The following is a 13,815-nucleotide window of genomic DNA, read 5'->3' as shown; positions in this document are numbered from 1 at the left end:
TGACAAGAGCAATATAGGTATCCATTCACTTTTAATACACAGTATACCTGCTAAGAGCATCCAACATTGGCATGAAATGCAGAAAACATTCATATATCTAAATAAACTGCAGTAATTAAATATTGTGAAGGTTTGTGCTACTGGACTGATCAGGAATCACATTTTGGAGCCCTATCAGTAAACAAGCTTATCCCTACACCATCCTTAGCACTTTGTTGTAAGGTCTAAAGGCTCACTAAGGTCTTCCTAGAGACCTCAGCACTGGGCAGTCCCATAAAATATGCTAGAGCCTGAGACATTACAGAGACAATAGACGTGTTTCAAGTTGTAAAATCCTGAACTAAATCTTGGCTTGCATACACTTGAGTGTATGTAAGCTGCATATTACAGAATTACAGAATTTCAAATGATTATGCCTATATTTATATTTCCACTCAAATAAAAATCTTTCCAGCTAGGAATTCTGCCTGGAACCGTATCACTAAATAATAACTTCCTTAGATTTCAATTATACTTTTATATAAAAGATTAAAATATACGTACACTTTAGTTTCATAGTCCTTCCAAGCTTTATCAAAGGGCTTTTTCAGGTCCTGTCAATACCAAAAAGAAATAACAATGCAGTTACTTATATACATGAAAAATACTACAGATCTAACTATAAATCTATGCCACTCACAGTGCCTACTGGAGCAAAGAATTCTGCTTGCTCTTGCAAAGCTCGCATAAGGACCATGTAAAAGCAGTCTTGTACATAAGGCTAATACATTGACATTAGTTAATGCATCTCTAGGAGTCCAAGTGAGTTGGATTTTTCAACAATTATAATATTAAAGTAGCATTTGATTATTTTCTCAAGTCATGAACATGGAGTAACACTGTATAAAGTGCACTTTTTCTGACACAGAAAAACAGAAGAAAAAGAAGAGCAAAACACACTAAGCAATCAACAGAAAGGTCGTAAGTGTATAAATAATCCTAAGCGTATAAATAATTGTTTAATCCCCCAGTAACACAGAGGCCATTTTTAGTCTGTATACATCATCTTCTTCCTTCAGTGTCCTAGAACAATAGCTGCCAGTTGCTTCCTGTTTGTTCAGCAGTAAATGAAGTGTAAGCCAAATACATTTGTCAGCTATAGGCTTTGAAATTTATTATAAACATATCATCAGAGTTCTAAGTTACTATTATTTTAATAGGAAACATATTCAGAGCACAAGTAGATTTAGCCTTTCTTCAGAAACACAGTACGTTCATTCAATGCTTTTCATAAAAAGGTACATTTAGAGTGCTAAGCGTATACATTAATAAAAATTCTTCATTTTTAAAGTGCTATTCCCTTTCAACTAGGTAAACATCTGTAAGTTAATAATTCTCACACCTCCTTCTCTGCTTATCTTCTATATCTCAGAACTCTTTTTAAAGCTTTCATATGTTTTGTATATGCAATCAACAGCATGCTGTATGTGCAACCACTAACAGAAGGGACAACTCAATTCATAATAAAAACTAATCATCTTGTTTATGAAGCTAATTAGTTTTATATCAAATCAGATAAAAATATTATGTTAGCTAAATGTATCTACGGTACTAACAATAATTTAATATCTAAATAAGAATATAAACATACCCCTTTTACTCCTTTCAGATCTCCCTTCAACAAACTGTCCAACGGAAAAGTGATTATGTTGTTCATATTCTGAATCTAGAAAACAAAAAATTACATGAAAACACATATAATACATTTTAATGTAGAATGCACATTGTCAAGTAATCTTCATAGAATCACAAAGGGTGGGAAAAATCCTTAAAATCATCAAATCCAACTGTCCACCTACGACCAATATTGCCCACTAAAGCACATCCTTTGGGACCACATCTACACATTTCCTGAAGACGACTCCACCACCTCCCCAGGCAGCATATTCCAGTGGCTAATCATTATTTTGTAGAAGCTTTCCTAATATGCAACCAAAACCTCAGATTCGAAGCCATCACCTCTCATCCTATCACAGTTACATAGTAGAAGAGGCCAACTCCCACCTTACCACAACCTCCCTTCAGGAAGTTGTTGAGAGCAATAAGGTCTGCCCTGAGCATCCTCTTCAACAGACTGAACAATCCCAGTTCTCATAGGACTTGTGCTCCAGACCCCTTTGCTGCCCATCTATGGACACACTCCAGAGCCTCAATGTCTTTATTGTTGTGAGGGGCCCAAACTGAACACAGTACTGGTGGGACCTCGACAGAGCTGAGCACAGCTGGACAATCACCTTCCTGCTCCTGCTGGCAACACTTTTTCTGATACAAGCCAGGATGCCATCAGCCTTCTTGGCCAACAGGGCATATCTTATATAGTATTTTCCTAGCGCTGCTTTATGAACATACTTATCAGCACAACCAGTAGCCAAAGATGTAGTAACACGAGTTAATTAAACATATTCTGGAGACATTACAATCCAAGCCAGCAAGAAACCAGAAGAATTCCTGCTCATATAAATATCTCATCCAACAAGCACAAAATGAAACCACTATTTCTAATGCTGCCTGATTTTACTGTTTAAGTTATACCAAAGTAATGACACAATTCTTCTGCATTTTTAATTCATGAGCATAATTTAAGCTTGTTAATTTTGAAGTCTCTTCAGGCCCATCCCATAAAATATGTCTGTTACACTACATAGTGCCTTACTCTGACGCAAATCACAATCACAAAGAACTCTAGTCTTTAAAAAGCCTTTAGTTAAACATTTAGTGTATATTCTTAGCAAGTACTATGTTTGCCATTTACATCTCAATATTGATAAAACTAAAAACGTATATAAATTTAGATAAATAAATAAAATAAAAAATAATGGTTCTGAATAGCTGATCTGTATTACAGTATTTTGATAGGGGAAAAGACCGAAGACAAACAGTAGGAATAAGAAAGAAAGTAGCACACGCCAAGAACAGGAGCACTTCATTTCCATCTTTATGATTGCAGACAAAATACCAAATATGAGCCATGACAGCTAGGCAAAGAGTTTAAACTGTAACAATGCAAACAGACTGTGCTGAACACAATAAACAGAGTGCTTTAGAACCACATGACAGAAAGGAAATCTGATTAACTTTTGCAGCAGGGAAGGGAACTTCTAAGGGAACTGGCCTGTTAAGTTTCTATGATAAATCACATTTCCCCTCCTCCACTCTACATTTCCTTCTCCCCGAAAAGCTGCAGGATGCAACCACAGCCCTTTAGAATCAACATGTTCAATTCCAACTCTTTGTGTTTGTTTTTAAAACAATTCTTACAAAGACTGAATGAGCAACATCCACACATGCTTAGCTGACAGCACTAAGCCACCTCTAAGTTCTCTGCAGCACTACAACATCCACATACCAACATAACAGTGTCTACAGTTAATAAAATAATACTTTATAAAATGTAAGTGAACCAGCTTAAATCACACCAAACTTAGGTAAAAAATAAAGACTTCTACAAGAAGACCAATGAAATGCACATATCTATGGACACAGAAACCCATTATGGCTGTCCAAGAGGAGAAATAGAAGAGGCCTCATGTAAGATCTCGTCCTATGCGAGGTGTTCTACTGCATTGTTTTACTTTACCACTATGTTGTAATAAAAGGCCTAACGTAATGATAATGCCTTCATAGCCTTCATTTAAATATTCTTCAAATCCATGTAATCAAGAGGAAATCAGGAGTGAGGCGCTTCTCAACAGCAGATTCAAGACAAGTGTTTCTTTCCTTAAGTGGCAGGACCCTCAACTACCTGGAAACACATTCATGCTAACAACCGTCAGCCTTCAAAACAGTCCTGGAAATTCCCTAGTGATTCAGTTATTAGGGTATGAACTCGTGCCCCTAAACAGAATACTCTAGAAGAATTAGGATATATATATATATTATATATATATATATATATATTTAATGCAGGGAGAATGTTTGCCTGTTCAAATTAGTTCCGTGCGCTACTACCTGTAAGTTACTATCAGTTCATTGCATTCCCTATGTTCCTGATTTACTTGCAACAAATGTAAGCATACATAATGCATGAATTTGTCATCATTAGCCTAGTTAGATGAATCGTACTTGTTCGTATTTATAAATCAGCAAAGCAGGACACACAAGAATGACCTCACATTTTTTCCCTCCTTCTTGAGAAGTTTAAGCTGGACTATCAAAAAATACAGGCTCATTTTTCACATGCAGAGAAGCAATAATATGCTGCAGCTCCTGCTCTGTGTACACAGCAAGGTGAAATGCATCCATCTATTTATGTTTTAAAATATATTTTAAAAAGAAACATGAACAATAGTGCACGAAAGCTCCAAAGAAGTTAAAGCTGTCCTGTGCCAGAGGAACACAAGCAAGTTCCACATGTTTTGGGGAAAAAAGAAGTATTAAAATAAAAGCAAAGCAAAGACACAGTTGACCTGGTTTCTACTTCCAATGCTGCTGCTTTGGCACACTTGCAGTTTTCCTCTGACAGTTTCCAACAAGATAAGATGACAGAGACAGAATAATAAATTAAAACTTCCTAAGTTGGAGAAAGCTCAGAGGAGGAGAAGAATAAATGGCAGGGGGGAGAATGTAAATATAAACGAACTCATGGCTGCCAGAAGCGATGGCAAAGGCAACAGGCAAGCCAACATTTGCTAAGCGGAAAGACTTTCAAGGAGCTTAAGAGGCCATGGTTAAACACTGAAGTTCTTCATTTGCCAGCGCTCCTATTTATTTTAATGAGACTTTTTTTTTTTTTCCAGAACTGCTTCAAATCCGAAACAAAACAAACAAAAAAAGCAAATGAAAAAAAGAAACCAAAGACTTTTTCACTACTTCTCAAGGAGATTTCTTAACACAGAGTGATTCCGATTAAACTAAAACTCAGGCACTTGAAGAACCTACGACATGACTCATGCTGCTGTTTCCAAATTCTAGACGCATCCCATGTATTAAGAAGCCATGGGCTTTCTCAACCACCAGTGAACTCAAGTGTTTACAAGTGACAGTTTTGCTTCTGACTCATAGTCATTTTCTTTAAGGCAAGTACTATTGCACTGAATAAATTTCAGGAGTTTTTCCAGTGACTTGAATAGGACAGGATCAATCAACATGAGCACGGAGTGACTGAAAACCCAGAAAGGCAATACAGAAGAGATGCTTTTGGCATCTAATCATAAGATTTTGGAAAATCACATAACAAAAACATTCAACTTTTCACCACACCTGGCTCCCACACATCAGGACACAGTGGTACCTTTGAGTGTCCTTGCTCCCAGCCCTACCTGCAACATGATCATGTGTCCCATAACTGGAATAGGCTGACTTGGTGGCACAGCAATCATCTACTGCAATCTCTGTACTTCATACTTACTGCAAGAGCAAGCCTTAACATCTCCTTCCTGATTTACATGCAAGTTTATGGTATTTTCTGATTATCTGAATCCCTTTAGATGTTCTGGGTAATTCTGTGTACAGTAGCACCTAAAGATAATTTTGAAAGCCTAAAAATGAAATTTCTCATTTATGTATTTTTCTTGATTTATTTTTCATGATCTAGGATATTGCTCTCAGGCCTCTCAAGGTCATAGCATCATAGAAGCACTCAGTTTGGAAAGACCCTAAAGATCATGGAGTCCAACCATGATCTAACCATACTACCCCAACTAACAACCCTCTGCTAAATCATGTCCCTGAGCATCACATCCAAGTGGTTTTTAAAGAATTTATCCAGCTCCATCTGAACTCCTTCCCTCCAGTTCACTGACAACACCACACAGCTCGGTGTCATCAGCAAACTCACTGACAAGTGCACTCAATTCCACCATCCATGTCACCAGCAAAGATGTTAGACAGCACTGGTCCCAGTACTGATCCCTGAGGAACACCACTCATCTTCACATGCACATCAAGTTATTGACCACGACTCTTTGAATGCAATCATCCAGGTAATTCGTTATCCACTAACTAGTCCTTCCATTAAATCCATGTCTCACCAATTTAGAGACAACGATGTCATGGGGGATAGTGTCAAATATTCTGTGCAAATCCTGGTAGATGACATCATATAATTGCTATCCCCTTGTCCACCAATGTTGAAAGCCCATCACAAAAGGCCACCAAATTTGTCAGGCATTATTTCACCCTTAGTGAAGCCACCTTCATTAAAGAGGCTGTCATCTCCTTCTTTTCAATGCACAATATTATTGTTTCCAGGAAGATCTGCTCTGTGATCTTACCACACATAGAGATAAGAGTGACTGGCCTTTGGGTAGCAGCTTATGAATTTCATCTGCCAGGACACACAGGACTCTAACCAACCAGACCCCTAAAAAGGCCAAAGTCTGCTCTCCTGAAGTAAGCTTGCTGTGCACCCTCCGCACTGCCATAAGGTTCTCAAGCTCCAAAATTCCATGGTGGCTGCAGCCAAGGATGCCCTTGAGTTTCACACTCCCCATCAGTTCCTTCTTGATGATGGCAACAAGTCGAGTACAGAATCTCTACTTGTTGGCCCCTTTATCACTTGGAGAAGGAAGCTACCACTGATACCACTGAACCTGGTTGGATGGCCTGCAGCAGAAGCCCCACTGTAACGTCACCTGTTCCAGTTTATACTTTAACCCTGACCCACAAGCTCTAGGTCAGCTCCTCATCTATTCCCAGACAGAGCTCCATGCACTCGAGCTTGTCTCTGACATACAGGATGACATAACCTCCTTATCTGCCTTGTCTATGGATCCTAAGGTGTCTGTATTCTTCTATTCCAACACTCTGGTCACGGGAGCCATCCCACATCTCCATGGAGCCAATAAGATCATGACCCTGCACTGTTCCAACCCATTATCCAGAAAATTCTAGACACAAGAATAACTTCACTATGCAGTACAGAAATACAGGTCCTTCTGTTTCCTTACTGGTTATCTTCTACATCCAAGCAAATCTCCTTTCTTCTTACATTTTTAAAAACAGGAGCATATGTTCAGAAAAATGCCTCCGTTGTTCTTCCATTTCTCCTCACAGAAAATCCAAGGACTATTAATAAAAAAATTTCTCACATTAAATCTCTTCCTTCCAGCAACCTTTTTACACAGAGAAGATAGCAGATTCCAGTCCTCTCACTTACCATCAGAAAAATAAAGTCCAAGCAGCAATACTGTATGTAACCTTACTCTGTTAGCTCAAACACAGCAAAGAAGCTTCCATTTTTTTTCTGTATTTCCCTATCAAAACAGACTTCGTAACTGACCAGTCTCAAACACAATTCTAATTCAAGGGAAGTTCAATGAAGGTGTAAAATTTGGCATGGGAGCTATGGCTAAAAAAATACTGCAGAATATATCATCAATTATTCAGTGCATTAGGCAAAAGTGAGTAGCTACAAGGACTTGACATGCAATAAACACTTTTATTTTCCTCTTAAGAAGTTTCAGAAATCGCTTCAAATTTGAAGAACTCTATTTCTTCAAAAAAAGTAGCAAAGCTAACACATGAAAAGTCAAGCAATTCCAAGACATGAATTTCATCTTAAATAGTTTACAGTTGATTCATTTGATTGTAACAAAAATTACATTAGAGATTAATGAGATAGTTTAACAAACTAATGTCTTGACAGGTCCGTGAAAACATCATAGTCTTCTGAGAAACATTCATATATACTAGAGGAAACAATAACTCTAAAACCCTGTTAAAAGTAGAGCAACTTTATTACGTCTTTCCTTTATCTTTCTAAAGACAAGTTTAAAAAAAACCAAACTCTCTTTGCAGAAGCACTTTACAGCCACAGCTCTAAATGCCACCCAGACCGAGAGCTGACAGAACACATCAGCTTTGAGAAACAAAATCAAAGTACACGACAAAGCAAAACTCGACAGTAGCCTCAAAGCTTTGCCAGTGTTAATAGCTTTGGCATCTGTTCCAGTCTGAACATGTCCTCTCAGTTCCCTGTGCATTCCCCACTTGCTTCAGCTAAAAATCTTCTGGGGAAATTCAGAGCCCTGTGAAACTTCAGGGGCAGGTTGACCTAAATAATATCTTCCAGTGTTTCTTCTTAACAGCAGCAGGTTGAATATCGCTAGCCACATTTCTAACACAACTACTTAGAACCAAAGTATGTTGGGTGCTATAAGGCAAGATTCTAGAAGGAGGATGTTTTTTCACTGCCAATATGCTTAAGGCATTCAGAGCTGGTTATCTCACAGCAGTGTGAGAAAGCATGGAGGTTGTTCCACATACGGCTATGATTATTAAAAGAGAATATATATATATATCCAATGTTATTTTCAACCAGTATATAGGACTCTTAATGCTTGTCAATATCCTTTTAATTCCTTGGAAAATCAGACCTATATCAGCAAACTTTCTTTGAAGTTTGTGGAAGGAAAGTTGCTCATATCAGAAATATTTTGTACAGACAAGAATTATTAAGACAACAAATGCTTACATAAAACTCCATTACTGCTTGGCTCCTTAAAATTAAATACATCATCAGCTTGTTTTTTTCTGGGGAGAACAGTGCAGCTCTTAGTAGATTGTTTTTTTAAGCCACATAAACATGGCATTTTACAGATCCATTTGTTTAATGAAGTCACCATATTGCAGCTAATGTAAGATAGAGGGGTTTTTCATCAACAGAAGGTAGTAATCAGAAGAGCCATTCTATTTCCCTTCCCATATGAGCAGTCTACCTCTATGGAAAACTACTCAGGATAAATGACTGATTCACACTTGATAAGGATTCTCTTCTGACACATAATCTCAGATGCTATTTGTACAGCCAGAGATATTCAAATCGATGCGACCGATATGAAATACATTTCATTGCAGATAAATACACTTGGGGCTAGATTCTCTCTCTTCGATATCACAACTGAGTAAAAAGAGAGGACAGCATCAGGGCGTGAATGAGACTGCCCTAAATCACATCTGCTGGAAACATTCCCCAAAGAACTGATTATGACCAGCTGGCTGCAAACTAGACATTTGGTCTAGATTCATAAAAGCATCTGATCTGTCTACATCCATTGATTTCAGCAGACGCAGATTTTTATATGTTTCTATCAATCTGGGTCATCTCCCTTTTCTCACCCCCAATTTAAGAGTTCCGTGGCTCCAATTAATCCTGGGACTCGTCCAAACACAGCTCTAGCGAGTACAATGGAGAATCAGAATCTGCTCTGTTTGTGCTCTCTGCTTAACGTGAAACTGAGGCTGAAAATTCTCCATTCGTAATCAAAATTCCTATTCTTCCATTTGGCTCCATCCCATTTGGCTCACTGAAGAGTATTTTTAAGCCTTATTGGCTTCAGAAGCAGAACTGGTCCCCAGTGGATACTATTGTCTTATGACATGTTTCATTTCTTCCTGACTGTCCTCCTTGAGAAGCAAGAGACTCTTCCAGAGACACCAAAATCTCTCTTTAGAAATACAAATGTAAAGTGTGAAAATATAAAGTAAAAGCAACATCAAAACCGAGTAAACCAAGTTGAGTTTTACTGGTTTCACAATTTAAAAACAGAATTACTTTGTTGTGGGAAGCATTCAGACATGAGAATTGCTAGAAGAGAGTTATGTGGTTGGGTTTGGGTTTCTTTGAGTTTTGAAAGGTGCAAAGCTAAGGTGCTAGACGTTTCCTTAAGTCAAGTTTCTCTTTTTTGTTTATTTAAGAACAGTCGTTGATAAAGCACAACTTATCATCAAATTGAAGAGCTGCTGTAATTCAGAAACATAGAAATGACAGTGCCATTAAAAGGTGACGTGTTTTTATGCAAGTAATTCTTACCAGATTTTTGAAGAGTGCAGTTAATTCCTTTGTAAACACAGAAAATTTTAAAAACGCTGTTCCCAAATCTGGGTCATCCCTGCAAACACAGTTGCCTCCAAATTTCTCCAGTGCTTGTGTGTACTGTTCTTCATTTTCCACGTGAGCTTCAAAAAGAACAAAACATGAAAATACTGTCAGCAGATCATAGGTTATAAAAATTACACCCAAGCTTAAAAAAAACAGCAGGGAAAAATAACTTTTCAGAAGGTTTTTCTCACTAAGCAAGTTTACTTAATACAAGAAAAAATATTTATCTTTTAATAGTTATGCTGGAAGTATGAAGTATCTCACTAATACTGCTTTATGAGCATCTATCCAAATGCTGTACGAATGTGTGCAAGTGTCACTGCAACAGGAAAATAATCTGACAAAAATCCTGTTTAGAAAGACATGCAATATTTCTGTAACATACAAGAGACCACAGAGCTCCTAATTCCTATAATGAACTTCTATAGTTCTTTCTTAATGCTCTCTAAATTTAACTGCTGTGTACAGAACAAAGAATCAGAGGGGAACGGAAATACTGGCAGTATCCTGAATCCCTACTGCACAGGGTGATACATCAAAGAGTCTCAGGTCATCTTAGGAAATGGACTGCAAACACTACAGATGAGGATGCAACCCGTATCCATGTCAGCTCTCTGATCCAGACCAGCAGTGGGGATCTGAAGCAAATCCTAGTAAGTCTGCCTTTAACATGGGATGACTTAGAGCAGTTGCGGTTCATGACCATTGGGTTCCCTCCTAAGAGGACAAAACTTTCTTAAAAGTGCCCCGGTGCCTAATGGAGATGACAGGCTCTGAATTTAGGTGTAGGCTGCACTTCCTTAATGCTCTTCAAAGCATGAACTCTATGTTTTGAGGATTTATTCCACCCAGATAGTGAGATGAAATCTAGGCCAAAGCAGGCTCTCCTGATTCAAATGCAAGGAAAATGTGAAGGGCCTCCATCTTATCTACATCTAGCTAGTAATTCAATCATAGCCTACCAGTTACTTTCCAGTGTAGACAGACGTAAAAAGTGAACATAAATCTAGTCTGAGGAATTAAATCAACCTCTTTCTGAGCTTAGTGACTGAGTTAAGCTTGAGCACACATGGCAAAGCACATCAAGTTGGTACCTGATTAATTTATTACTGCCTACTTCTTATTCTAGTTGCAGCATATTTCTAATGGTTCAAAAGAAGTAAAAATAAAAACCCCACACCCTAGAAAACAAATTATGCGTAAATAAGAACAAAGAATCCTTCCTGGCCATTGCATGAAACCAGCAGAAACCCTGAAGATTAATGTTAGTTCAAACTAACAATGATCTGGTTTAATTTCAAGTCCATTTGTGTACGTTAGCAATTTAATATCCAAAGGATTCATGTTGCAATGTCCTTTCCCCAAAATATTTTGCTATTTGAACTACAGGGTAAATTAAGGCTGTACAGCTAATACTACTATGTGACATGAATAGACCTGGAGAAGCTTTGAATAAACTGAGACATACCGACACTTGATGATACTTTGAACAAACTGGCACAGACAGCAATAAACAGGGCTTGGCTCATTGCAACTACACTATTCATACAGCTACCCAGTGCGGTTCATTATTTCCATATCACTTTCTTCATCCCTCCAGCTTCCTGCACCAAGCTTTGCATGTCTGAACCCAAGTAAGGGTGGAGGTCAGGACAATTCAAATAGTAAAAAGAGAACACCACCACTGCATGAAAACAAGGTGAAAAGGCTGCTGCTGTTAATTATCATAGTTAGATGTGAAATCAGCAGTCAGCAGAACCACGCTGACTTTTTATCAGACCTTTACAAGAGGTTTCTATTCCATACGGTATCCCCAAAACTTGGGCCTCTGCTTCTGGATCTACGTATCAGATTTTAAAAAGACAACAGACCAGCAGCTCTTCAACAGTTCTGAGACATTATCTACAATGCTGATGGTCATTACAGTAGCAGCACAATATTGGAGCTGAGCTGGTCCTCTCTTGGAGGGCAGTGAGGCCCTGGCACCCCAGAGAGCTGTGGGTGCCCCATTCCCACAGGCATTCAAGGCTGGGTTGGGGGGGGCCCGGGCAGATTGAGCTGGTGGGGGGCAGCCAGCCCATGGCAGGGGTTGGGTGTGTGGGCTGTGAGGTCCCTTCCAACCCAGGCCTTTGTGTGAATCTGTCAAAAACAAAACAAGAACACCCAAGCCACTCCGAGGCTTTGAGGGTTTTTTTTTACTGAGAAACTAAATGACGTACAAATTAGGATCATAGAGGCTTCCATCATTTGTGTACTTCAGGAAAACAGAACAGGTAAGCTTTATAATCCAGGGAACTATATTAAAAACTAAAACAACCCAGCACCAGTAGCCATGATCTTTTGAATACAGAGCCACAGGTTTTTTTGTCAAAAGAAACTTCCACTGGCTGGAGAAGCAAAGCTGTATTTGTGCTGGTGGAACAGATGTGCCTTCAGATGTTTATTGTCAAGATCTAGCAGCATGAATTTAAAAACTAGGCAAAGCACTGATTTTATATGCAAAAAACGCAGTGATTTGCTGCGATACTGTAACAAATACACTGATGAGGAAGCATAGTCTAGCAACCAAAAATTACCAAGAAACAAAAAACAACAGAACGCAACATAACAAACAGATACATAACAGATGACACAGCTCCAGATCAGTCTTAAGCTGGACTCTAAACCACCCAAAAACAACAGCTTCATAAGCTTCAGCAAGAAGAAATTCCTTTCAATTAGCTGATACAAATTACACCACAACAGTAGTCCCTGTTATAATTTTATATCCAAACACCAACATACTCATAAGTTCTGTCAGATATTGGTGGCTCTCCAAAATTGCCAGGCCTATCTTTTTTGCATATAATATAGGTTTTCTTAGCTCTAATTGCTGTGATCTGCAAGATGAGAATAAAAACGAACAAAATGCTGTTTCTTCTTGTTGCTGATCCACAAAAATAAAAGCGTCGTTTATTTTTTCACAGGTAAACAGAGAGAATCCATGGGATTGGAGCAGGATGAAAATGCACAGTAACAGTTCTGCATATTTTTATCACTTTGTCAGAGAAATAATCTGACTCTGCACATTGTGACGATAACAAACTGAAGCTCATCAGCTTTCTCTTGTCATGAAATTCTCAACGTGCAGAACTGGGAGCCACCAGGAAGGCTGTTTATAAAAGCAGTTAGTTAAGTTGGTGTAGATTTCCATCACTGACAAAAAGGATAGATACACACCCTGCCTCCCCCCACGTCCTCAAGGACACGGATCACATGCCTTGCAGTGAAATCAACACAACCTGGGTTAGATGAGCACCTGAATGGCTTATATAAATTTACACATGCTGAAAATCCCATCTAGAGATCTCTCAAGCAGCAGGGGTGGCAGAAAGAGCAGGTAGCCCTAAGCAGGGGAAGGACGCCATTTCATATCAGTACAGCATGGCAGGTTCAGCTATCTCACAAAATTTTATTGTTACTGATCTCATTATTATGCAGCAAGTTCAAGTCTGACATTAAAAATGTACATATTTCATCTCTTAGAGTTACCCATGTAACTTTCTGTTTCATTATGAAGACCAAATTCAACAATTCACCAACCCTTTAGTTTCAGCAATACAGCTGAACACAAGTTATTAGCTACTTACCCAGACCAGATACATTTATAGCTTTGACAGATTTCTTCATTTTGTAGAGTACAGTTCGGTCAACATCCAGAGCCTAAAATAGGAAAAAAAATTAAATGTGAAATACTGGCTTGACCTCCAGTAAATGTGTGCCCTAGAAACTTTCTGTACTTACATCAGAATTGTGTTAGTTAATTTTATTCCCGTAATTACTGAATTACATGCCAGTTGTTCCCACCCCATCTGCACAACCCATTCTCTCCCTTTGTTCACAAGGATACATCTTCCCTCTTCCCATGGTGACGGGATTCATTTGTACCCAGCACCTTCTGGGTTTATTAATAGTTT

General features: G+C 38.5%; 1 protein-coding gene across 3 annotated transcripts in view; it reads right to left on the bottom strand.

Moving 5' to 3' along the window:
- The window catches only part of ASAP2 (ArfGAP with SH3 domain, ankyrin repeat and PH domain 2), a 77,644-nt gene that overhangs the window by 43,831 nt on the left and 19,998 nt on the right, over nucleotides 1-13,815 (bottom strand). For all 3 annotated transcript variants that reach the window (XM_085543945.1, XM_015859396.3, XM_015859399.3), the window contains 4 exons: nucleotides 13,489-13,561; nucleotides 9,791-9,936; nucleotides 1,631-1,705; nucleotides 544-593 (listed from right to left, as the gene is read on the bottom strand). In XM_085543945.1, the coding sequence (XP_085400071.1) occupies nucleotides 544-593; nucleotides 1,631-1,705; nucleotides 9,791-9,936; nucleotides 13,489-13,528 (311 nt within the window). In that variant the 5' untranslated portion in view covers nucleotides 13,529-13,561. The remainder of the gene's footprint in view (nucleotides 1-543; nucleotides 594-1,630; nucleotides 1,706-9,790; nucleotides 9,937-13,488; nucleotides 13,562-13,815) is intronic.

This window comes from Coturnix japonica, chromosome 3 (assembly GCF_054131305.1).
Source record: "Coturnix japonica strain WE chromosome 3, WE-NBRP24, whole genome shotgun sequence".
Taxonomy (NCBI): Eukaryota; Metazoa; Chordata; class Aves; order Galliformes; family Phasianidae; genus Coturnix; species Coturnix japonica.
This window is presented reverse-complemented; position numbering and strand designations above follow the sequence as displayed.